The 26,226-nt window shown below is 44.2% G+C and overlaps 1 protein-coding gene and 1 non-coding gene across 2 annotated transcripts in view; one reads left to right on the top strand and one right to left on the bottom strand.

Moving 5' to 3' along the window:
• The window catches only part of Fam184a (family with sequence similarity 184 member A), a 113,116-nt gene that overhangs the window by 48,777 nt on the left and 38,113 nt on the right, over positions 1-26,226 (top strand). Inside the window, exons 2-6 of the mRNA XM_032888489.1 lie at positions 7,546-8,400; positions 9,695-9,830; positions 11,980-12,161; positions 15,794-15,991; positions 20,889-21,011. Coding sequence (XP_032744380.1) covers positions 7,546-8,400; positions 9,695-9,830; positions 11,980-12,161; positions 15,794-15,991; positions 20,889-21,011 — 1,494 coding nt within the window. The remainder of the gene's footprint in view (positions 1-7,545; positions 8,401-9,694; positions 9,831-11,979; positions 12,162-15,793; positions 15,992-20,888; positions 21,012-26,226) is intronic.
• Positions 14,924-15,044, bottom strand: LOC116887742. The gene has a single exon (XR_004386248.1). It is a non-coding gene; the product is annotated as a small nucleolar RNA SNORA26 (small nucleolar RNA).

Below are 26,226 nucleotides of genomic sequence, written 5' to 3'. Positions count from 1 at the left end.
TGCTTTTCTGATGTGTTTGGATATCCAGTATTTTCTTTGGTGGGAGAACTGGGCTCTGATGATGCCAAGTAGTCTTGGTTTCTGTTGCTTAGGTTCCTGCGCTTGCCTCTAGACATTGGGTTGTCTCTGGTGTTTGCTTGTCTTGCTGTTTTTGGGAGTGACTTGACCCTGCTGTAGACCTCTGTGTCAACACTGCTGTAGAACTGTTTTCCTGTTTTCTTTCAGCTTTTTCTGAGAACAGGAGCTCTGATTTCAGGTGTGTCTGTGGTCCTGGAGACTGTCTTCTAGCTCTAGGCACGAGCAGGAATCAAAGGGTCCTGCCCCTGATTGCTCGTGTAGGTCCTGGCACCCAGCGGGCACAGTTGGCACTATGCGATTCCCTCTTGGGTCTGGACTGTGGACAGAGGGTATTCTCCTCTGACTTCTCAAGAACATCCACACTTCTGAGGGTCCAGCTCTCTCCCCCACAGGATTTGGGTGCAGGGAGCTGTTTGGCCGGATCAGTTCGGTTCTGGACGCAGACCAGAACTGCAGGTACTGGCAGCTGTCTGTTCCTGTATCCCTCTGTCTAGAGGCACTGTGAAGTTTCCCCTTGGACCAGGGATGTGGGCCGAGGTGTGCAGAGGTGGCAGTCTGTCCTGCAGCCTTGGGATGTCTGAACTCCTGGATGGTCTGCTCTCTTCCGACGTCAGGTCTTTCTTTTTTTTTTTTTTTTTTTTTTTTTTTTTCTTTTTCGAGCTGGGGACCAAACCCAGGGCCTTGCACTTGCTAGGCAAGCGCTCTACCGCTAAGCTAAATCCCCAACCCCAATGTCAGGTCTTTCTTGATCACTTGCTGTACACTTTATTTACCTAGGCTTGGTCTCTCACTTGAAGCTGGAATTTGCTAATTTGGTTCATCCAGCTGGTTCTCCTCATAGTTCTGCCGTGTCCTTTCAGGCCTTCCAAAATTTACTAATTTAAGAAACTGTTTTATGCATATGATTGCTTGTGTGCATGTATGTATGCATATCGTGTGTGTGTGTGTGTGTGTGTGTGTGTGTGTGTGTGTGTGTGCAGTGTCTGTGGTAGCCAGAAGTGGACATCACATCCCTGAAGTAGAACTGAAGATCTGCAGATGATAAGAACTGGATCTGGATCCTCACTGCTGAGCCATCTCACCAGCCCACCCTTCTGGGGCTTTTCTGATAACCTTCAGTCTACTGAAGGCTTCACACTGTGTCCTGTATTCTGCACCCTACAGCTTGATACTTGACACACATGCATATTATCTAAAATTGTTGGTATTTTTTGTACGTTTTATCTTGAAAAGTTCTATTCAGGAGTAGGAGTGCATATACTTTTCTTTGCTGGAATTCTTTAAAAAAAAAAATTCAGAGCACTAAGTAGACCTTCACAAAAAGTTGTTGGTTGTTTTTAAAGTTTGGTACCACAGATCTTATTGAATGACAGACAGCTGGATTTGTGAGATGTTATGACTTCTGTGTTCAAAAAGACATGTTTCAAAATTCAGGTTTAATCTTCTGAGAAAATAGATGCATTCTACATCATGCAGAGAAACAAAGCATCATTATACTTTATAAATATTTTCCGGAATATGTTTCCAACAATACTAGAAACAAACAGAACAAATGTTTCTTTTAAAGTAATTATTTCTGAAAGCAATTAGGTTTTCAAATTATTTTAAAATCAAGGTTTTAAAGTGCCCTTGGCTTACATAAATCCGAACGAGCTTTTTTTGTTAATTGCCTCCTAAACGTTTCATTTGGGCGCAAGTCTGTTGCTGGAATTAATTTGATTACATAATGTATGAAAAGCAGCTTTTGTTTTTCTGTTTAATTTAATACAAAAGAAAGTAGATCGGGAGGTGGAAAATGGAGGCAGTTAACTTCTGGCCAGGGCAGAACTCGTGTGTATGTTGTGTACTGCTCCCCTTGGACATCTATCTGTGAGCAGCTCCCAAGCACATCCTGTTGTACAGTTAGCAGTGGGAAGTTAACCGTGTGCCTGAATAGTGTGCAAGAACGTGGATTAGAAGGGCTTTCCTCTTACAGTTTTGAGAACCACCAGCTTCTCTTTACAGGGCTACTTTGTTAGTTCTTGTTTTTCTACAGTTCTCACAGCTCCTTAGAATTCCGTCTGTGGGTGTGAACATGGCTTTTGCTTGATAATCCCCACCTAGGAAAAGAAAGGACAGGATCCCACAGAGCTGGGTGGCAAGCCGGGGCCTGTAACTTGGTGCACATGGGTCGGATGCTTGGTCTTGGGATCTACCATTGTCGTTGTTGTTGTTGTTGTTGTGAATGATGAGGTTTTATTTTTTTTAACTTTTTATTGATTCTTTGTGAATTTCACATCATGCACCCCAATTCCACTCATCTCCCCGCCCCTCCATATCCACCCTTCATCCTTGCAACCCCCCAAAAGAATAACAATTAAAAATTAAAAAATAGAAAATTAAGAAAGAAATCTCACCATGCATGCTGTGGTGTGTCACAGTGTGTTCCACAATACACCCTTTTGTCCACACAGCTTTACTTGCAAATGTTCATTGCAGTGAGTCACTGGTCTGGTTGGAGGTCTCTGGCTTGTGCTGCACCATCAATACTGGATCAATACTGGATCCTCACTGGGACCCTTCTCAGATATCCTTTTATTGCCCTATGTGGTAGAGTTTCTACAGCTTTGGATCTGCAAGACCTGCTCCTTCACACACTCCAGCATTTCACAGATGTTAGGGTGGGCCAACTCAAAACCCTGCATCTGGGCAGTCATACACTGTGGCTCAGAGGCTGAAGTGTGGTGATCCTCCTGCCTCAGCCTAGAGCATTTCAAGGGAAGGATACTACTTGAGAAGAATGTTGATAAATGAATAATAGGTTTCATAGATTTACCCATAGATCATTAATATGATATCAATATATGTGATATTAGTTAATTTTAGATACTCAGCATACAGTTGGGCTGAAAAGATAGAACAAAAAATTTCCTTAAGTCATGTGATATTAAAAAACAAAATGAAAGCATAAAAACTACAGAATTTATAAACCAATAGGTTCTTTAAAAACAAATGTCATAAAATTTAAAAAACATACTAGCTTTTCTTGCTCATTGTCTCTGTCTCTCTCTCTCTGTCTCTCTCTGTGTCTCTCTCTCTCTCTCTCTGTCTCTCTCTCTCTCTCTCTCTCTCTCTCTCTCTGCAAAGGTACATGCGTGAGTGCATGTGTGTGCACATGTGCATGTGTTTCCGGTTAAAGAAACTAAAGTGATATGACAGTTTACTACAATGTAGAATTCTAGGTAGATCTACCTTGATAAAGAAAATATACTGTAAATTTTACTACTGGATAATTTGATTATGTTTATTATGCTCTAGGATTAGAGAATATTCTATCAGTCTAAATTTGGGAGTGTGATAATACATCGATATTAGAAAATAATGTTTGAATGTATTTAGGCATAGTATGCGCTGGTAGATAAAATGTATTTTAAATTGGTTCAGAAAGGAAAAAGTTGTGCATCTACACCTCCCCTGTATATGTTTGTGTGTGTGTGTGTGAGAGAGAGAGAGAGAGAGACAGAGAGACAGAGGGACAGAGGGACAGAGAGACGGAGACAGAGAGAGATGCACTGCATGTGTTTAGCACCACCGTAGCCTAGGATTTTCTTCTGACCTTCCTTTGGTATTGATGGCATTCGGTACAATCCTTGTGGCTCCTGCCTCATCGATGCTCTTTGAGCTCATTTGTGATCTCCTCAGTGTTTGCTTTGCTTCTCTCCACCTCATCTTGAGCTACTTGTGATAAATCTGGTTTTATAAACAGGTTTTGCTTTTTTTCCTCTCGTGCAATGATTAAAACTGTCACTGAAGTAATGTAGATTGTGGAACTGTCAAGAAAATCAGCAAGGAAATATGTACAATTTCATGACATACAGAGGGAAGGAGCTTTAATTATTTGAATAGTCTGCCTTTTCTGAGACATGGGGTTAATATTCGTGCTCCAAACTATAAACTACATTACAGACAAATAATATTCCCTAAGTAAGCTGTTCAGAGCTCATTGGAAACATTTAAGAATTAGAGAATTATCCTGGATAATTTGTGAACATTTTACATTTGAAGCTATTTCCAGAGTATCACCAAATATGAATCCAGGCAGCATGTTATCATTCTAGAACAAATAGAACAAGCCCTAGTAGCAAAAGTAGAAGTTTTCTTAAGAAATTTGAGTTTTGACAGTATTATTAAAGTCCCATGTTGTATGGCCCACAGATTCAGAGTGTTAGTCCATTATTATGTAAGGGAGCATGGTGCCGGAGGAGCTGAGAGTTCTACACCTGGATCTGCAAGCAGCAGGAAGAGAAACAGTTGGCCTGGCTTGAGCTTTTAAAACACCAAAGCTGCTCACCCCTCAGTGACACTCCTCCTCCATCAAGGCCAGGCCTCCTCACGCCTGCTAAGTGCTGCCATCCCCTGATGACTAAACATTTAAATGTATGAGCCTATGGGACCATTCTTAATCACAGAAATAACAGAAAAAAATGTTTGACTTCACTACCCATAAGGGAAATGCAAGCTAAAGTGATATTGAGATTCACTTTTGCTCCAATTAGAGTGATAGCCACAAAGAAACAACATACTGGAGGATGTGGACGATGTCTGCTCCCTTGCATCCAAAGTATGTTTTAATTCTGTGTGCTTGATAATAGCCATTCTGGCTGGTGTTGACGAAATTTCCATGTCTTTAAAATTACTTCTTATCTTTTTTACATGTATGGTTATTTTGTCTGTGCAACATGTGTATGCATGTCTGTATACTGTAAATATGTCTGGTGCGTGTGGAGGCCTGAAAAAGGTGTCGGATCCCCTGGAAACAGAGTTACAGATGGTTATGCGTGACCACGTGGGTGTTAGGACCCTGGTTCTCTGGAACAGTAGCCGATGCAGTTAAGACTTTGATAAGGAAGCTACAGTCCCTATAACCACACAAGTTAGGTATAGAATAAGGGCTTAGGGGAGGTGATAGAATGGAATAGATAGTTATGGGTGGAACCTCAACTGGGGTTAGTCGAGCAGGAAGATGAAATAGGGAAGGAAGGGAAAAATGCATCAGGGAGAGGCAGCTAAAACTGCGGTCATATGGAAACTTACTTGAGGGAAGGTGATCTAAATGGAATCACCAAATAACAGGGGAGATAGAGCCCCCCCACCCCACCCCCCGGACATCTCCTGTCACCAAATGAAGCTTCCACTTCTGGAACTGGGTTACAACTAATTGAGTTGTCAGCAAAGAGGATCCCTTGAAACCCCCAAACCACTCAAGCTATTCCCAAGGCTATTGATCACTGGCCACAATCCAAAGGTAAGCCTCTATTGCTGAAGATAACACCCACGTGTCTCGCTGAGTATGAAGAAGTCCAGATGGCACTTAACTAGAGCCTTCACCTCAAGTGACTAGCGTTCACGATACTGGAAGGCACTCCGCATGCTCTCAGAGGAAAAAGGTGAACCTCAGCCCAGCTACAAGCCAGTCTACAAGGTGGCATGCTTACCTGACAGGCCGGTGCAGTAGTGATGCAAATGTTAGAGTAACTAACACCAGCTCTTCTCATGTAGTACGGTTATTGGTCATTTGAACCTTAAGTATCTATTCAGATCCTTGACCATTTATTAAATGGATTACTTAGCATTTTGCTGTTGAATAATTTGAGTTCTTTATGTATTCTGAATATCAATCCCTCCTGGAAGTAGAGCTGGCAAATACTTTTCTCTCATTATGTATGTTGTTTTACTCATTTGTTTCTTTAACTGTTCAAAGGCTCTTTAATTTAATTCAATCCTTGTTGATGCTTGTTATTATTTCTTGAGTTATTGGAGATCTAATTTTAAAATGCCTTAATTTGTACATCCTAGCATCCTTTGAATGGAAGCTGACTTTAATTAATATGCTAATATAATACATTTTGTTTTGGTGGATGGCTTTTATTATAAATGTGCTTCTTTGGACAATGAATATATTTTATTTCTGGTTAGATTTTCAGAAGGAATATATTGATATACTACCAGTATATTAATGCAATCAGACTGTTATGATAAAACACCATAAACACACATCTCAAGCATCAAGAATTAATTTTTCTATGTGTGACAGACCTTTCTGTGTGAGAGACACAACACACACACACATATACTCATTCTGGAAAGGAACCCACAATGGAGCAAAGTGTGTCTCATTTTTACTTAGATTTATAATGATGTGTGTATGTGTTTGTGTATACCTATTAATGTAGATGTGTGCACCTCTGTGTGCAGGTGCTCTTACACAAGTGAGACAATGACCCTGGTTGTTCGTCTTAATGGCTGCTTGGGATGGGATAAAGGCAATGTTCTTCCTCATCTCACATTCAGTGTGGTTTGCTATGGGCATCTCCATTCACCACAATAGATGTGGATTTCGTCCATGTCTGTAATTCAGCTCAGTTCTAACATTGTCCACTTGAAGGTGACCTTAGATCTCAAAGACTAAGAAGAGTTCAGTTCCACTTGATCATGTCTACTTCAGATGGCTCTGGGAGCTCGAAAGCGTAGGGATGATCTGGGGAAAGAGGACTGACCCTTGAGCCCTGTGGTTCTGGAGCTCCCTGGGACTGGAGAGCTACTGCTCCAGTGGAAACACAGAGGTGCAGCCCCGGTCAGGTTTAAATCGCTTAAGTGAGTTTTCAAAGTAGAAGAGAAATTTAGATTGACTTGCTAGTTTAGAACACAGAAGATTTTGTTCATCGTCAAAATAGTTCTAATCTCTTAACAAAAGCAAACTATAAAGGTTGTAGAAAGGGGAATTTCTAACATTTGTATATTTAAGTAGGTCCTTTAACACATAAAGTGTGCTCTGGGGAAGCCTAGTCTCTAGAGCTCCATGCACATGAATGTGAGATGAGAACATGCTACACAGTGGCTTCTTACCTGAGACTTTCCTCCTTGTACTCTTCTGTAGCCCCCACTATGCTGGCCTGGGTTGTACAGAGAGCTCTCTCCTCTGTCCAGATGACCTCTGATAGTCCTTTCTTCCTTTCAATGACAGTATATTATTCTTAAATTTGACTGTTTTTTTTTTTTAAGAAAGTGGGGTGTGGGGGAGAGAGATAGGCAGGCAGACCGACAGACACACACAGACAGAGACAGAGACAGAGACAGAGGAGATAGACTGATGCCTTTCCATGTAGTCCAAGATGACCTGGAACTCACTATGTGTGTAGTGACTTTTTATCCTTCCGCCTTAACCTCCTGAAGTGCTGGGATTGTACGTGTGCATTTTTGCAAATGAGTCACCTTGAAATGTTTTGAAATAACAGCTTAAATCTATGCAAGGATAGAATCTGCAAAGAGGATCAATCTGTGGGTGCAAAAATAATTGCCTGATATTTTAGTATCTAATAGTTACCAGAAATCATATGTATGTAGAAAAAAGAATCAATCCAAATGTAAGAATCAACTTCAAGATGTAAAAACGTGTGCTGAGTTCCTCTCCCTTCTTCTGCCACGTAGGTAATATATGCTTTAAATACTAAGAATGACGAGCACGATTCTGCCATTCAGGCCCTCAAAGATGCCCACGAAGAAGAAATCCAACAAATCCTTGCGGAAACACGAGAGAAGATACTGCTATACAAGAGCAGGGTGACGGAAGAGTTAGACCTTAAGAGAAAGATTCAAGTTTTGGAAGCGTCTTTAGAAGATCACGCGAAGATGAAGCAGGAGGCTTTGAAAGAGTTTGAAGCCTATAAGCGCAGAGTTGAGGACATGCAGCTTTGTGCAGAGGCCCAGCATGTTCAGCGCATAGTAACCATGTCCCGGGAGGTCGAAGAGATCAGGAAGAAATTCGAAGAAAGGTTGCGGAGCTTCGGGCAGCTCCAGGTTCAGTTTGAAAACGACAAGCAGTCGGCCCTGGAAGAGCTGAGAACCACTCACAGACTCGAAGTCCAAGAGCTGTTGAGGTCCCAGGAGGACCACAGCGCCTCCATGAACCTGGGGCAGGAGAAAGCCGAGGAACTGCACAGGAGGGAGGTGGAGGCCTTGAACAACACCCTGGAGGAGCTGAGACTCGAAAAGAAAGAGCTCATCGAGGAGTACGAAGGCAAGCTGAGCAAAGCCCAATTATTTTATGAGCGTGAGCTTGATAATTTGAAAAGGTCACAGCTCTTCACGGCCGAAAGCCTGCAGGCCAGCAGGGACAAGGAGGCCGATCTTCGCAAAGAGTTCCAGGGGCAAGAAGCCATTTTACGAAAAACCATAGGAAAATTAAAGACGGAACTGCAGATGGTGCAGGACGAAGCCAGCAGCCTTCTCGACAAATGCCAAAAGCTGCAGATGGCTCTGGCCACAGCAGAGAACAATGTACAGGTGAGAGGGCGTGGGCCGCTTAGGGTTTTTGTTCTTGCTTTACCTGTGCGTGGTGTGTGAGCATGCGCGTTGGTGCGAATGTGGCGCGCGCCCACCTATGTACGTGGAAACTGAGGTTGGCACTGGGGGTTTTCTAGGATTGCTCTCTATCTTGCATGTTGAGGTCTTTTGCTGAAACCAGAGGTCTTTGTTTGCCATTTCAGTGGTTCAGGCTAGCCAGTGTGCTCCAGGGTTCCCCAACTTCCGCCTACCTAGCTCTGCTCCCCTGGGGTTCAGGAGAGTTTTGTTGTTGTTGTTTTGTTTTGTTTTGTTTGTTTTGTTTTGTTTTTGTTTTGTTTTGTTTCTTTTTTTTTTTCTTTCTTTTTTTTTTTTTTTGAGAGTAGACGCTTAATGGCTTTAAGCAGTTTATTCTGGATTTTATTTTATTTTATGAGTATGGGTATTTTATAAAACTACATGCATACCGATGGTTGTAAGCTACCGTGTGGGTGCTTGGGAACTAAACCTGAGTTCGCTGCAAGACAGCAAGTACCCTTACCTGCTAAGCCATCGCTTAGCCTCATCTACTTTTCTTTTATGTATTAACTTTGTGTTAACTTGTTGACTTGAAGGGCAGCCTGCTAGCTTTAGCATTGGGCGTTTGTGTTCACACCACTTTAAGCCCCTTTCCCAATTTTTTTTCTTTGCCTTTGTGAGAAATACCGTGGAAGGGGTAATTTTTATTACTTTTACCTATTCAGTTAGAAGTCCCGATATCAAGCACCCAGAAAGATAACGTTTAAGACAGTGTTAATACTATAAATGATTTCCTATAAAAAGCTTACTAGTGTTTCCACCAGTGACTTGGGAGAGTGGAAATACTGAGCTTGGGGATTAATTGTGCTTTCCTTTTTCTCTTTTTTAAGGATGGTCTGCCTCACTATTTGATGTTTAGACATTGAACAAAGAAATTATTGCTCTTAAAAGTGAAATTTATAAGAGCCAGCCCACGTGTAGAAAGGACGTCGAAAGCCTCCACAAGTGTTATGTGGCACTAGCGCAGAAGGCTTCCTGGCCGGCCGTGTTAGCATCTGCAGAGCATTAGAATGCAGTAGACAGGGTGGAAATAGGCCTCCCTCACTGGATCATGTGACTTAAAATGCCAGGTTGTGTTATCTTACAGACTTAAACTAAGGAGCCCTAGTTACAGAGAACTTTCTGGCGAGAGAAAGGCGATGCTTACCTACAATTTTAATATTTTTTTTCAGCTTAGCACCATGCTTGTGTTTGATTATGGCTATATGATCTTCCTTAGGTTCTTCAAAAACAGCTTGACGATGCCAAGGATGGGGAAATGGCCTTGTTAAGCAAGCACAAGGAAGTGGAAAGCGAGCTAGCAGCTGCCCGGGAGCGATTGCAAGAGCAAGCTTCAGATCTTGTCCGCAAAGCTAGTATGTCTACCCGTAGCTTGGCGCTGTGCTCAGTTAAAACCAGAGGCCCCGCTGTTCATTGAAAACAATATCTGAATATTTTGACAGTTCTTCTAATTTAATATTTACCATTCCTCCTGGTATTTTGAAATAATTTAGACTGTGGTATTTCTTTTTAGTTTTAGAAGTCTCTAATATGTTCCTGAGTGATTACAGCATTGAGGTGATGGGATTGTCAACAGCTGTGGAGCACAGCTCCCTCCCCACTCGCAGTCCGTCCGTCCGTGGGGTTCCTAAGCAAGCCCTGCCGAGGTTAAGCTAGGTCTATGACTTCACTGTAGACAGGATTCTCAGGATGAGCCAGTTTAAAGCAGAATTGCTTGCCTGAAGGAACTTGTTTTAAAATATCGATTCAAACCCAGGGTCAACAGAAAGGGTGATCACTGAGTAAGACACACACATGGCCCCCAGCTTCCCAAGGGAGACCTGGATTTTCCAGTCTTTACAGTAGCCATGTGTGCAGTGCTGGTGGGTTTTCAGTTGTCATCTCTACAGCTGTCATGGACTTTGAGGTTGAAAGGGAGTTCCTGGGGGTGTTCCAAACCAGGATTTTGTCCATGGTAACATCCCAAATCACAGGAAGCATTTACTGCCAACCAAAGTTTGTGAGATCCCCAGAAAGCGTGAGGGGAGGCAGAAGATTGAATTCTAAGTTAAGGATGCTCAGGCCTTAAGCACGTATGTTGCTGTTTTTACATTATTTTTACTTGTGAATATCCTCATGTAAAAGGGGGATTGTCGCTATGTAAACAGTTTTTACAACGCATGCTAAGTGCACGGGGATGCTTGACTCTCAGTTGGTGAGAGACCTCACCTAAGCCTGGGACCAGGTGGCTTCTCCCCTTCCCACGTCCCCATCTTGTCCCCTGTCTTTCTATCCTGCCTCAGGATGCCTCATATTTTTTGGCCTTAGGAGTATATTTTTATAGAACACACTCCCGATGCATGAAAATACGCCATTTATCCTTCTCCTCCTTCCCTCCCTCCCACTGTCTGTCTGTCCATCCGTCTGCCTGACTGTAGAAGAATTTGCATGTAGGGAACGAAGGTGAGTTCACACAGGACAATCTAGTCACCCATGTGATGAGGCAGTAATCTTCACCTCATGGCCCTTAGATGCTGAGCCAGGTCAAGTCTGAAGCTGCTCTTTGTCCAAGAGGATGGAGTATTCTATCCAGTAAAGCTGTTTCAGGAACATCTTTCATTCTGATTGGTTCACTGGTGAATTTTCTTGCCCATAAACCAGTCAATTAAAATGATGTCGGGCATGCCTCAGAGTCATTCAGGCAGTTTGTGAGCCCTCAGATGCCGGGCCTGTCCACAGGCTCTCCCACTCGCTGGGCTGCAGTAGGTGTGCTGACTAGAGTTCCAGCGAGCCTGGTGCTGCTCGTCCAGGATTCTTTGAAAATCTCTGCCTTAAATGGTTCTTTCCATGCACACCTCCTTCCACATTCGGGCTTCCCCCCTCACCTGGACCTTCTCCTTACCCACTTTAAATAACTCTTCTGTTTAGTCTTTCCCAGTTTCAAACATGTAAACAGTGTGTTGTGATCATATCCACAACTACTCTTTCTGCACCCCTCACCCAGTTTAATTGTCCTTCAGTTCGTTTTCAGTCTTCCTCAGCCTTCCAATATCATCTTTATCTAAAACAAATTCAATTGAACTCAGCTGCTACCTTTGTTCCCTGCACACACATTCTTCCAGGGGGTAGGGCGGAAGAAAGAAGAGAAGAGAATAAATGTCCCATCTTTATTTCATAGAATTAGCCAGTGCATCCTCTTTCCGTAGTTGCTCCCCAGGAACTTTCCCACAAGCTACTGAAGAGTTGTTCCTATGTTAACTTGTTTACCTTGCAGCTTCTCCTTTTTAAAAAATAGTCGAGATGGTACCAGGGACCATCCGTGGTGTAAAAGTGGACTTGGTATTCTAAAGGAGTATAACTGGGTGAGACGTTCCCGTGGGGATTATTTCCCCATGGGTGCAGCACGGAAGCCAAAGCGACAGCTGGGGACCACTCAGGCTGAAGAATAGTTGTGTCCTTAGAGACACGCTTCATAGTGACACACTGGAAACTGAGGAGCTTTTCTTTGTGGGGGGCGCTTTCCAGGTCATATTGGAATGCTTCAGGCAACTCAGATGACCCAGGAAGTTACAATTAAAGATTTAGAATCAGAAAAATCCAGAGCCCATGAGAGATTATGTCAGCTGGAAAAGGAGCGAGCGTTTCTGCAGAGCAGAACGCAGAGCCTGGACGAAGAACAGAAGCAGCAGGAGTTGGAGATGGAGAAGGTACTGTGGGCAGGGGTGGAGCGAAGTGCCGTGGGCAGGGGCGGAGCGGAAGGAAGTGCAGGTCCCCGTCCTGCTGCATGGGGACGTACATTCTTAGTCTAGTCTTGGTTTGTTTTTGCGGAAATAAGGTTCAAAGGGACCATGCAATGTTACGTATGTATTCCAAATATTTGCGTAGTAATCTATACTATAAAAAAAAAATCTAAGAATTTCTATTCATTTCAAGCTAGAAAATGAGTGGGATTTGTATTTTATTATAGATTGTATTGAACACATTTTTAAATAAATGAAATATGCTATTGCATATACTCCTGGGAATCTTTTTCTTTTCTTTCTCTCCCTTCCCCTCCTCTATTTCCTTCCTCTCCCCTACTTCCTATCTTTCTGGTCTGGGTTTTTGTTTTGTTTTACCACCGTGCCATCGAAGCTGGGTTTGCCTCAGTTCCCCAGTCTGTAGTTGTCAGATTTGCTGCATTGGACATCATACTGTTTGTACCCCTCAACCCCCAGTAGTAGAGATTTTCCTAGCAATCCACACGATTATTGTTTGAGAATCCCACACATGAACGTGGTATGATGTGCTTTGATCAAATCTTTCCCCTCTCACCTTCTCCCGTACGTCTACTTTCTTTTCCTCCCAAATTCATGAGTTCTACTTAAACACACTGAGTACTGATGCTCCCGGTACGTGTATGGCTGTTGGGTAGTCCACTGGAAGGTGGGCAGCCTGGTAAATCCAAAGAGAACTGCCTCTTTCTCCCTTAGCACCCATCAGTTGCCGGGATTCCTCAGCCAGAAGTGGGATTTCTGTGAGCTCCTTCCCGCATCATGCTGGGCCTTGGGCTGGCTTGGTCTTGTGCAGACATTGTGCATCTGCCACGGCCCGCTGTGAGTTCATGTTTGCAGTGGTCCCAGAATGGCCATAAAATCCTTGTTTCAAAGCATTCCTCCACCCTTGGCTCTTGCTGTCTCTCTGGCTTTTCTTCTGAGTCGATTCCTGTGCCTTGTGGGTAGGGAGTGTGGTACAGATGTCCCGTTTACGTTCAGTGGTCCATAGCCTTGTATATTCTCTGCTCTCTGACCAGATGTGAGTCTCTGTAGTAATTCTGTCTACTACAGAAAAGAAGCTTGGCTGCTGAGAACCGAAAGCTGCAGAAACTTAACACATATGAGCACATGGGTGACAGTTTAATATGTTGTTAATTGAACAGAATAATAGTAGGTTTTCCCCTAGGACCTATTATTCACCCAGCCACAGGTTTTGAGCCCAGACGACACTACCAGACATTCTGCCAGAGCATTAACAGTTCTGTCTTATGAAAAGGTAGCAACTAGCTACTGTGGTAGTTAATTTTTCATTGCTGTGAAGAGACACCATGACCACAGAGACTCTGCTAATGGCTAACATTTAGTTGGCTCATGTTTCAGGGATTTAGCCCATTTTCCTCATGGTAGGGAGCACGGCAGAACACAGGCCTACATGGTGCTGGAGATAGAACCGAGTTCTGCAGGTAGCAGGGGAAAGACTGTGCTACACCGGGCCTAGATTGATATAGGAGACATCAAAACCCCCAACCCCACCCCAACAATGACATCTTACTTGCAATAAAGCCACTCCTACTCCAACAAGGCTACACCTCCTAATGTGCCACTCCCTGCGGGCCAAGCATTCAAACACATGAGTCTGTGGAGGCCAAACCTATTCAAACCACCTCAGTTTCTCCCAAAACATTCCTGCCGGCATCACTTCGTTGCGTTCCAGAAGTTGATGGTAAGTAAGACCCTGCTGCTCAAGACATCACAAGCTTGAGTCACTGGGCGATGAGAAATCAAGCTGGTACTCACTAGGAAGTTTCACCCCAGCTTTCACGGTGCCAAGACGTGCTGTGCTTGCCACCAGGGGAACAACATAACCAATACAACAGGGTACCCAGCTGTGAATCCTGCAAGCTACAGTAATGACCCTCCTGGCAAGATGAGCCCAGGGTTCTCTCTTATTCCACTCACTCGTCTACTCCAGTAACAACTGGTGCCATTTGTTCCCTGATAGCTGCAGAGTCCTTCCCCCTGAGGCTTATATACTGAACTTTCCACTCAATGTCTCTCTTTATGGTCTTGATAAACACGTCATTGCAGTATGCACAGAAATCCCCTCTCCTTAGCGCTGTTTAGTGTGTTCCTTACTTGACCTAGTCAGGGGAGGCATCTTCTCTAATCTCCTTATCTCTCACTACGTCTCGTTGGTTCCACTCCCCTCATAGGCTTCTATCCATCCTCTTCTCTTCATACCTACTCACAGATCGTGAGTTGAAGTAGGTGTCTTTGCTGTTCTGATGGTAGTGGTGACAGCCTCCTACATTTTCTCCTTAACCTATTACAAAGATGAAATATATATATATATATAATATATTATATATTATATATTTATATATAATTATATATATATAATTTATATATATATGTATATATATATATGTGAATGATGACTTCTCATATGTGAGTATATGTGTAATTTCTCATTCCCTCCAGAACAAAAATCCAAGTTTTTAGTGTGAAGAGCCCATTTCATGATTTGACTCACGCCTGTTCCTGAGGCCATCACTGTTCATTCAGTGTTCCCAGGATTACGTGGCCTGTGGTAACTTGTGTGATTAGACCGCACTAGCCCTTCCGTCTCCCTGCGTCTTTGTCCCCTGGTTAACTACTTTTTTTCGTCATTCAAAATGCTGAAAGGCAATGGAAATGGTGGTGAATCCATGGAAATGGATGACTCCAGACAGGATCCAAAGAGGAGGTGTAGTTTTCCTCTCTAGGTTTTATGGAGAGTTCTTTTACCCTTTTGTGTTAGCCTCTTAAAGTACCATGACAACCGTAAAAGGGCACAAATCCATGCTTTTGACATGAGACATCTTTGGATGCCTTCTTGGCTTGTGAAAGTTGGGCGTGAGAGCGTGTCCTTGCCAGCTCTGTGTTTTCTCTTCCCTAATGGAATTGATTCATTGTCTGTCTGTCTATCTGTCCTTCTGTCCTTCTGTCCTTCTCTCTCTCTCTCTCTCTCTCTCTCTCTCTCTCTCTCTCTCTCTCTGTGTGTGTGTGTGTGTGTGTGTGTGAGAGAGAGAGAGAGAGAGAGAGAGAGAGAGAGAGAGAGAGAGAGACTCTACCTACCGAGGTTATACCCCTTTCTGTACACTTTAGCAACATGCAATAGACACCTTTCACACAAGTCATAACACTGTACCGCCACTGTCTTTTTACTTCTTCTCATCGCTAGCTTGTGATCGGTAAAAAGACACAGAGCTGACACCCCAGTTGTACTGAATGGTATTATATGAGCAGTTGATGGCTAAGCCTTTTTGTGTACTGCTCACAACCCTTAATCCTTTAAGGTTACTATTGTACCAACCCACATTCTCTTCTAATACAGCAACATTTCATTTTATTTCTTAATTTAAACTATTTTGTTTTTGCCTCATCCACCTTGTCACTCTCTGAGGAAACCAATCGTAAGGTTTCAAAGTCTAGGTCCTGACGCATTGCGTTCATTCCAGTTTATACATGTCTAAGGTACTCAGACACTGACAGCACTGATGGAGAAGCAGACGCCAGTTCTTGATCTTGGTTTTTCATTCCAGAAAGTAAACGAAGTCAAGAGAACGCAGCAAGAGTATTACGAGATGGAGCTTAAGAACCTGCAAACTCGATTGGAAGGGGAGGTGGCCCAGTTAAACGAGACCCACGGGAAGACTCTGGAAGAACTAGCTTGGAAGCACCACATGGCTATCGAGGCAGTCCATAGCAATGCAAGCCGAGATAAGATCAAGCTGCAGACGGTGAGTGCAGACTTGTTCGCCACTGCAGCTTAAACTGGCGGGAGTCCGGCCGTGCTCCGTCACGACTTGTATTCTGGAACAACAGTTGCTGGGGTTTCCCAGCTCCCGTCTTATCATCACGCTTTAAACCATGATTCCAGTAGTGACACACCCGGCTTACGTTAAGTCCTGATGGAGAGCTGCTTTATTAAGGCAGGCTAATTTATATAAACAGTAACTGAGACACTCTTTCATCTAGGACTTCTTCATCAAGAGGTAACTGTCTGTTTCAGGAAGCCTTAACTTACCCACACACATTTCTAGTAGATGGCTTCCTTCCCGGGGAACATTATTCATGCACGCGTGTGTTTTTAGTTTTTTCCCTTCCTTAAAGAATCGCCTTATGAATGGCACTGTATGACAACCAGTATTACAGAGCAGAGAAGGGAAATCGACTACCATACCTGACACCTTTCCATAGCCCTTTGCTTGTTGGCTGTGGTGGTTCGGAGCCTAAGCTGATGTCTCTGACACCTTCTCTGGCAGAAGAGGATGTCACATGTCCTACAGTACGGAGCAAGTGTCGAGTTCTCAGGCATGTCCTGGCTGTGGTAATCAGTAACGTCACTAATGCTTGCTGTCATGTGCGCGTGCGTGCTGGGGTTACACGTGATACATAGTTTTCTATGTGTCTTGACTGGTTGTTGCCCCCCATTTACTGATAAGGGAACGTGCTCAATCCCATGCGATCTGAGACTCATGTAGACCTGGGTCTCGGGTCTGTAAAACCGTAAGGCATTTCATTACCCTCTTGCGGACATTTGCTAAAGGGCTCTAATGGTTTATATAGTTGTACTTTTCAGTTTACGAGCGATTTTTTTTTTCTGTGATAATGTCCCTTGATACTCACGACTCGAGATTAGTGTCACCAACCTTACTAAGTGGAATAGATAGAATGTAAATTTGGATTCTCTGCCGTAATACTTCTTCATCTCGTGACATAAGGACTGGCATACTTTAGGATGTGAAAATTAAAATCTCTTCTTCGAATGTTACTTCTGCCTGAACTATTATGTGTTCCTCCAGGCAGAGACAACAGTTAGTGACATACTCTCATGAGACCGATTGCCATTTTTTCCATGCCAGCTCACGTGTCCCCTCCTGGTGTAGTCCTGTGCCTGCTAATGAGGCGGCTGTGCTCTGCTCAGGGTTACGCACGAGTGCATACATTGCACACTGCTACTTCCTGCCTATTGTTAATCACCTTTATTTACACGTCCAGTTTTAATTGATGATGTCCTGCCTTTAGATGCTATTTACGCAAGGGTCTGTACCTCATCCCCCCCTACCCCAGTCATCTCTTACCCATACAATTTGAAGTTTTGAGCTACCTTTAAACCTGCCTTAGCCCACTTAGAGTCCTTTGAAAAGTAATTTAGATGTGTTTATTTTTATTTTATGGGTGAGTGTTTTTGCCCCACATGTGTACCAGTACCACAGAAGCCAAAGGAGGACATTGGATCCCTTGGAACTGGAGGTACAGAATGTCGTGAGCCACCACGTAGGTGCTGGGCATCCAATCTGGGTCCCTCTGAAGAGCAGTCAGTGCTCTTAACTCCTGGGCTGTCTTTCCAGCCCTCCACTTACAGCAAACGTGTTTGTCATCAGAAAGATGGCGTGGCCTTTCCTGTATGTGAACACATTCAAAAGCTCTCTGTGTTGTGTTGGAAGTTCCCTTGGGGAAGAAATAGACACACCCGCGCACCCCAGAAAGAGGCTGTAACAGACCAAAGTAATAATTACACCAGTGTGCAAGTTGGGGAAGCGATGAGTGTTTATTGGGAGCACAGATGAGTGGTTACTTACAAGGAGCAGGAATGACTCAAAAGCAGCTGCATCTACAAAAAGCCCACCCCAGCACGGGTGACAGCTCACGGGTGACAGCTCACGAGCGCGGCAGCATGGTCACAGGCAGCTAGCTGCACAGGTCTGAGAAACCTAGGCTCACAGCTGGGCTGGCCAGTGCCCCTCCCCCAGCCATCGCCTCCTGCTTTTCAGAAGCTGGGACCAGCCTTACAGAACTCAGCGAGTTTCCCCTTCACCACACCTGTAACAGTTTGCTTCCTTCCTGGGGCGCATGAGCTCCTGAGGAAAAAGTTCCTGTTTGGAGGGATTTGCCACAGAGCCCTCTGGGCTGCCTTCTGGGTATCACTTGCCAACAGTTTGCTTCTTACCTACTGCTGCCCCATCCCCTTGTTGCCGCCCAGGGAAAATGCTAAGTAAGCAAGCTAAAACTAGCTTTCTTCCAGAACCCCCTTCCTCTAGTGTCAAAGTAGTTTTTAAAGAGGATTTCAGGGAAACAGTCCCTGTACAGATGCTTCCCCCTGCAGCACACGGGATGGAATAACAGCTCGACGTTGTGCAAACCGAGAGATCTTGGAATCCTCAGCCTTAAATGGGATGTCTCCATCAACTCCTTCCCCACAGGACTTAGAGAACCATCCAGAAGAGTAAGCAGAAGTAGTGTAGAGCCAGACGGGGTGGAGGACACTGGAGGAACCAGGCCCTCTGAATGATCAATGCACACAAAGGACTTATGGAGACCGGGGCAGCATGCACAGTGCCTGCGGTCTGCACTACGTCGTGCACATAAACATGGCTTCCGGTTTCGTGTTTTGAGTGTGCGAGTAGTGAGTCTCTGCTTCTTGTGCCTTCTCCTAGGCTCCTTTACCTCTGCTTGTTCGTTTTATCCTACTCTGACCTGTTAGTTTTTGTTCTATCTTATTATATCTTTTTATTATCCCTCAGAAGTCTGTTTTTCTTTCCAATGAGAGACAGAAAAGGAGCGGGTCTAAATGAGAGGAGCTGTGAGGAAAAAATAAATGGGAGGAGAAGAGGGAGAGGAAACCATAATCAGGAGGGGAAAAAATCTATTTTCAGTAAAAGGGAAAAAAAAGATAAGAATTATCCTAAAGAACTTGGTGACTAATAAATGTTTATGTCAGTGAAAAAAAATAAAACAAAGTTCAGCTAATATGACCTCTCTTCTCCTTATTTATTACAAAAGGATTAAATCTCCTACTGTAACTGAAGGGATTCACCAAGTGAACTGTAGAGGGCAACCTGTGCAGAAACAATCACGTAGCACCCAAGATGGCTCTCCTCAGATAGGTTAGCCTTGGGCCCCGAGGAACCGGGGTTTCAGAAGGGAGCCATCTTCCCCCAATATGAAAAGCTCACCTGCTTAAACTGTATGTCCCAATAGTGTCATAATGCAGACCACCTGCCCTCCTACTGGGACTGTGGGAGACTATGCCCGTGCAAACTAGGCCCTCGTGAGAAACACTGCATCCCTACAGCGTTTACTTCATACCGCTGTCACAGCCTGCAAGAAGACGCTAGCCAGCACGTCCAGTGTTTAGAGTTGTGGAAGCCAGTGCCGGTTCCCCTGGAGACTCTTTCCCTCTGTAGATTGTAATTTAAATATTTTCACCATACTAAATCATAACTGTGTGTCAGTCGTATACCAAAACCTATAGCCCCTCCCCAATACCATCTGACTCCAGCTTGCCATGGAGGTCCCTAACACAACCTTACCACAATTTTCCTCACCTTATACTGTAGAAGCCATACTTCTACCAAACTTTGCATATGTATGCACCTCCATTGTGTTCAAGTCTCCCTTTTCCTCTGCCTTTGCTCAGTGCCCCTCTACTCTGCCGTTGGTTTTAACTGGCATGCTCTTCAAACCACACTTAGTGTCAGGTCCAAAGGAAACCGCAAGTTTCCAAACTCCAAAAGGCAGTTCATACATCCAGAAGTGAGCTCAGCCGAGATTGAAGGAGGACCTCTTGCGTTTGGGGAAAAGCCTACCCGTGGCACCTATCAGGACATCGAAGCATGTACTGGCCTCCAGGCTCCCTGAGAATCACAGGCACCTGTTGCACATTCTGAAGTCCACGCTGGCATTCTTGGCCTTTCCCCCCTCCTCCCCTACCCTAGATTCCCTCCCGCTCCTGGGCTTCCCTCCCTGGAACTGCCCATTCTCCCATAACCCTGCGATTCCTGCCGTGTTGGTTTCCTCCCTGTTCCGTTTCTCTCCTCACGCTTTCTGTATTCCCTATCTCCGACTAATCTCCCCTCTCTTACAGGAAGCCCTGGCCATGTCCAGTCAACGGCCATGTCCAGCCTGTTTCCTTCTCTGTCTGCCCTGGACTTGTCCACACGCCTCTGGCTGCTCTCTCTCTTGTATCTAAAATAAGAACCTTCCCATTAACCATACCATGGAGTGGTCATGCCATCGATGGACTTTCTCTCTATAGTTTGTCAGTTCTCTACCTACATGATCCCCTCTTCTCTCTGTACATTTAGTTTAATTCTGATGAGTAAGTGACTCCTTCTTTGGTCCTGTGAGTTGTTATAGCCAGTGCTGTACCACATCTTACTGCCGATGAGACCCAGGTGTCGAGCAGCATGCGTAGGGAACCGCTAAGTTCTTAGGAGGTACCGGTTTCCCTGAGTTTACTCCCTAATCCCTTCACTGTGCTCTTGTCCCTTCCTTGTCACCTACACTCCAGGTTTCAACAGTGAATTCCAGAAATGATAGAATGGAGGATTTGGGAGAATCAGAACAGTCGCTTTATCGTGCCAAATGACATTTATGACCATGCTTTCCTGGTTTTCTACAGGAGCTTAGCCAGTCACACATTCTTATGACTAAAAGCATCACCTAATGGCTATACCAGAATGGCTCGATCTGCCACATTGAGTATTAAATGACACCACAGTTAACTCTGACCTTATTTACAGGGAGAGCTGATGTGAAAAGTACCATATTGACAGGACTGTATTTATTGGAGTCTTCGGGAACACAGTACTACACTTTTACTAATCTTTTAATTTTTCTTCTCTTTCCAAGGAATTGGAAGAACAACATAAAAAGGAGAAACTGAGTCTGGAAGAGGATAAAAATCAGCTCCAACTAGAGCTGGAAAATCTAAAGCAAGCGCTGGGAGACAAGCTGACTTCAGCCAATCAGGAGGCAAGAGCTCTTTTGGTCTTTCTCCTACATTATACATAGACCCTACAGTCACTCAGTCTGGTGCCAGTGTATAGGTAGGTGAGAAAACGGGCCAAAGATCTAGACTCAGTGCTGGATTTTCCTAACGCTGTGTTTATATCCTATGAGGTAAACATTCACGGTCAAAATCATTAGCCAGCAGTGTTTCTGAGGGGGAAGGCAAAGCAATGGAGCCACCCCTTAGCACTTAGTGAAAGTGGAGCAGCTGATATGCAAAATGGCAGCTTAGTCTTCACTGTGCCTCATTTTAGAGAGAGAAACCTTGTAGGGTCTAGATACTGACTTCTAAAACAAACTGTTGGATCGTAGGAAAGCAGAGGCTAAGGTTATAATATAAGAAGAATGCTAGAAGTAAAAATAAATAAAAGGAAGTAAAAAATATAGATAGATAGATGAAGACATTTATAAAACATGACATCAGTTCCTCCTCTTCTCTGTTGTGGCAATTGCTAACTGCCTCCCTAATACTTACCTTCCTTCTCTCTGGTGTATCCGTCTATGGCTTCTTGGTGAGCTCCCTCTAACTCTCTGAGTTCTTGTCTTTACCCTTTGCGTCTTGCCAGCTTCTCCTCCTTCCCTGACCTCGTCTCTCCCAGCAGCCCTCTCTTGCCACTTTGTTCTTACTCTGAATCTGCCCTCGGAAACCACAGCGAAGGGCGCAAGTGCCCCTGAGTGGGCTGTAGACTGTGCTCAGTGTCCTCAGGTTGTCTTTAAATGTTTAGCCAGAGAAAGCACAGAATCCTACCTTAGAGAGGAATAGAAGCTAATGGCCGACACTGATGGCGGCCCAGCCCGTCTTCTGTTGTCCTAGCTAATCCACGCCGACTTCACAAATGCACTCTCATCAAAATCCACCCAAGTTACCATGGCCACTCTCACCAGAAGGCACTTCCGTGGCCATCTGTTTCTTATGTGGGCTTCTCGGGTTTACTATCTCAGTTCTAAATGGTTTATCTCCGTTTGTTTTTCCCCAGCCTATATAGTGAAACTTCTGAGTAGAGTTGCAGTGAATATGTAACTCTCCTCTCCTGGCTACGTTCTCAATCAGGTTTCAGTGTCCCCGTGATGCTCTGTGCCACATGGTTACGGCTCCCCCAGAATCTGCCTGGCTCGTTACTCAGGACGCTCTGCTTTGCTTCCAGACTGGGCAGCCTTTCTGACCGATCTGAGCCTGCCGACTCAGATCTCCAGGGATAGGATTCCTCTTCTGCATCCTGAACTTAAAGTGAAGGACAGCCACATTCCCAAGTTAGCTAAAACTTTATAAAACCCCTTCACAAATCACTAGTGAGAACAGATTATGACTTTATTATTATGCGTACAGCTTTAGTAATTAGAAAGGTGAAACACTGCAGATCCTATGACATTCTAATATAAATATGTGTTTAAAATCATAAGGAGTACATTTTTAAGAATTGTAGCACCTATCATCACTGACTGTGAATGGCATGTGTTGCAGAGGTTAAGAACCCAGTCTCTCTAAGTCATGGTAACACATGCCTCGCATGTCTCCTGTGCCCTAAGTGTTAGTACATGTTTATAGGAGCCACCGCAGGACTTGTGTGGTCTGGAGTAGAAAACATTCTGTAAGGGTCTGGAAATGGATGAAGGAAGACCTCAGACTCAGTAGGCAAAGACAAAGAGACTTCACTCTGCAGAAACAACCAGCACAGGAGGTCAGCCGTTCTTTGGGATGGCAACCCCAGACAAAGGCACGCAGACCTTCTTATAGGGAACTGGGGGACTCTGTAGAAGGGTTAGGTAATCTCAAAGTTCATTTGTGGGTGCTGGGGAGTCCCAGGTGGTCAGTGGTGGGTGGTCTGCACTCTGGTGTCATGAACGTTCAGTCATGTGATAAGATCGGGCTGCCCAGTGCAGATGACCCCAACTGAGATGAGATATTTCCCCAAATTTGTGGTTATGTCTAGGCTGCTCTTTGGGAGAGGGTTTTATGATCTTGTTCTGGATTTTATAGTCTGTCCCCAGAGCTGGTGTCTTATGACTTAGTTTCTGGGACTTCTGGTCTATTCCCGAAGCTGGTGCCTTATGGCCTTTTTGGAAATAAGGTCTGGTCCTTAAATGGAGACAAATGGAGTTTATATTGTCCTTTCATTTCCAGACACAAAAGAAAGAGAAAGAGGAAGGGGGTGTGAGTGGTTGCACGCTACCTTGAGAGTGTTTACAAGACAGAAAGGAGAACAAGCACTGCAATTTTGTTTTTATAAACTAAAGAGAAACAAGAATGGTAATTTCAATCTCACTAAATTTAAGAGGTAGGAACGAGCAGCATGGCATTCCATGGCCATGAAATTGGCTGTGATTAACGTTGCGGCTGTGCCATGCTTCTGAGTGTGTAGAGAGATAACCACGCAGAAGCAGCCCAGGGCAATGTGGACTCATGTACTTTTCCTGGAAAGGGACTTAGCAGGCTCTGTGGGAGCCTTGGATGGACATGCCCTGCAACCGTAAGCAAATAATGAAGGATTCTTGAGCAAATGTCAGCCATGTTTATGGGAGAAATTCAGAAGCAGCTTTAATCTCCACAGAACCCGTTTCCCCAAACAGAAAGGAAGTCTTTTTCTACTTCATGTAGAAGCTTCTGTCCTCTTTGTCTCTCCATGCTCTGGAACTGGTTGCACACCTGTGGGCATTACCTGTGTCTGCGTGGAGGCACCACGTGATCTGCTAGTGGCCTGGTCATAGTACAAGGGACATAGCAGAGGGACTGGGGTTCCTTTTGCAGATCAGATGTTTAGGTACTGAGGTGTAAAAGATTGTATCCCTCAAATAGTGAGTATATATGGTGTGTTTTAGTAATTGACCTACTCATTTCTTTAGTAAACGTTGGAATGGTTGGTTAGGTACAAAGAGCTCTGAGGTGCTGTCATTGCAGTGGTAACTAACAGTCCCTGCTAGGATGGAGAGTTTCACAAAGTGAGGTATTTATACATCCAGCATGATGCCTTCTGTGAAAGAAAGATAAGTGATTGACAGGGTCTGGACAGGATGGTAAACTGAGGAAATATTATACAAAGGCCCAATGCATGGGACCTTCACAGAGACTATTGGAGTATCAGTATAGATATGGGGCATCAGCAACTGTAGGAATAGTTAGTGTCTACGGTGCTTCTGATCTCCCAAGCATTGATTTGTACCCTTCTCTCCTCTATCCGGAAAACAAGCCAGGGTAGGAGATTCTAGTCGCTAAGTCACTTCAGAAAGAGAGAACTTGTCCGTGCCACATACTGAGCGGGTAAAAATGAAAATTTTAGTCTGAGTGGTACTATTTCAAGCTCAGTTTCATCATCATGCCCACAGTGCTTTAGCTTTGCAGAAAAGACGAAGACCAATGAGGAAAGATTGCTGGGTGAGTTAGAGTTTAGGCGGCTCTCATAGAACAGAGGCCACGGGAACGGTTTTGAATAATTGTGTAGTGTAAGGCTGATGCTATGAACAAGCACGAGTGTGCTTACTTTAGGGTCAAGGCTCACGCTCATGTCCATACCAGTCCCTGTGCCTCCACAGGAAGGGGTTGAAGGACAGCATGCATGAACAGTGGACAGTGAAGGGAGGCGATGCCTGTCTTCCGTATGCTCGCAGAAGTCATAATAACAAGAAGAATCTAGGTTGTTCTCCCTCTGTTTCAAAGAGCAGAAGTTTGAACGCAAACCAGCAGACAAAGAATTTATCCCAACCCAAGTGATTAAAATGTCCCTGGATAATGTGAGCTTCTAGCAGACTGGATTCAGAACTGAAATTAGTGACCCTGGAACTGGGTGTCCTTGTCCTCTTGGGTTTGCCTTACTGATGTTGACTTTATACTTCAGTCATGCATTCCTTTGGCCCTGGCTGACAGAGAATGTCACTAGGTGACCCATTTTCTTCCAAAATGTGTAAGATCTCTATGAATGATGTTTTTATCCCCATGACTGTTCTGGAAACATTCCCACTGGCTACAGAATGGGGCAGCCGTATTGGGGTCTACTCTGACCAACTGTTAGCTGGAGTTAGGCTGAATTCCTGCTGAGACCACAGGACACCGGTGGGGAGGAGAGTTGATCTCCCATGTGCCCAGAAGGGATTTGACGGAGGCAGACAATAGATGTTATTTTCAAACAACCCATTTGTATTAGACTCATAGAAAACAATCAGCCATTTTCACCACTCACTTGATTTTTGTATTTCATTACACTTAACCATGTATGAGTTAAAATGTTTTGCTTTTTAGCCAAAAAAGAGGAAATATTTATTTCCCTCTCAATTAGATTCTTTATTTCTTTAATACAACTTTCCTTTATTCTTTACGTGGTACTTAGAATACGCTTCTTCATTATTTATTTTTTTTTTTTTTCGGAGCTGGGGACCGAACCCAGGGCCTTGCGCTCGCTAGGCAAGCGCTCTACCGCTGAGCTAAATCCCCAACCCCCCTTCATTATTTTTTAAATATATTATATTCACATAATACTCATTCAGCTGAAAACTTTCTGTGTTGGGCAAGGATATTTTCATGTTATTGAATGTGGTGGCTATTTTTCCTTTAATTATTTTCAAAATATTTTACACATATGGGTGTTCTGCCTACATCTATGACTCTGCACCACATGTGTGCCTGATACTGTGGAATCCAGAAGGTGCCCGATCCCATGGAACCAGAGTGACAGACAGTTGGGGCTGCCTTGTTGTCCCCGCATTGACCTACCAGTAAGAAAACACTTGACCTTGTCCCATCTGCGGGCTTATATACACCCCTTAGCCGCACATCCACACCTGATTGGTGATTACCCATGATCTCATTAGGCACGCCCGGAGTGGGCAAAGAAAACACTGGGACACATAACTTCCTGAAAAGGAAGTCGGGGCGGGAGGCCAGCGCCCATCTTGTGCTATCCAGACAAAACTTTTATTCAATCTTGGTCATTGAAAGCTCCTAAATGCCTGGCGCCAGTATCTTACCACAGTATGAGCTCACTCTGTCTTCTGGGCTGGCCTCAACCTCCCAAGTGCTATAATTGTGCTTATATAGGCTCTGTCCCACGGAGTGTCCTTTATATATTTTTCTAGCACATCCACACCTGATTGTATTCCGATGGGCCGAGCCTTCAGACCCATGATCTCATTAGCACGTTAAAGATATGAGGATTTATATGGGCAAAGACTACTATAAACTAGTTAGGCA

This window comes from Rattus rattus, chromosome 18 (genome assembly GCF_011064425.1).
Source record: "Rattus rattus isolate New Zealand chromosome 18, Rrattus_CSIRO_v1, whole genome shotgun sequence".
Lineage (NCBI taxonomy): Eukaryota > Metazoa > Chordata > Mammalia > Rodentia > Muridae > Rattus > Rattus rattus.
The sequence above is the reverse complement of the archived record's forward strand: the minus strand, read 5'-3'. Positions and strand labels throughout refer to the sequence as shown.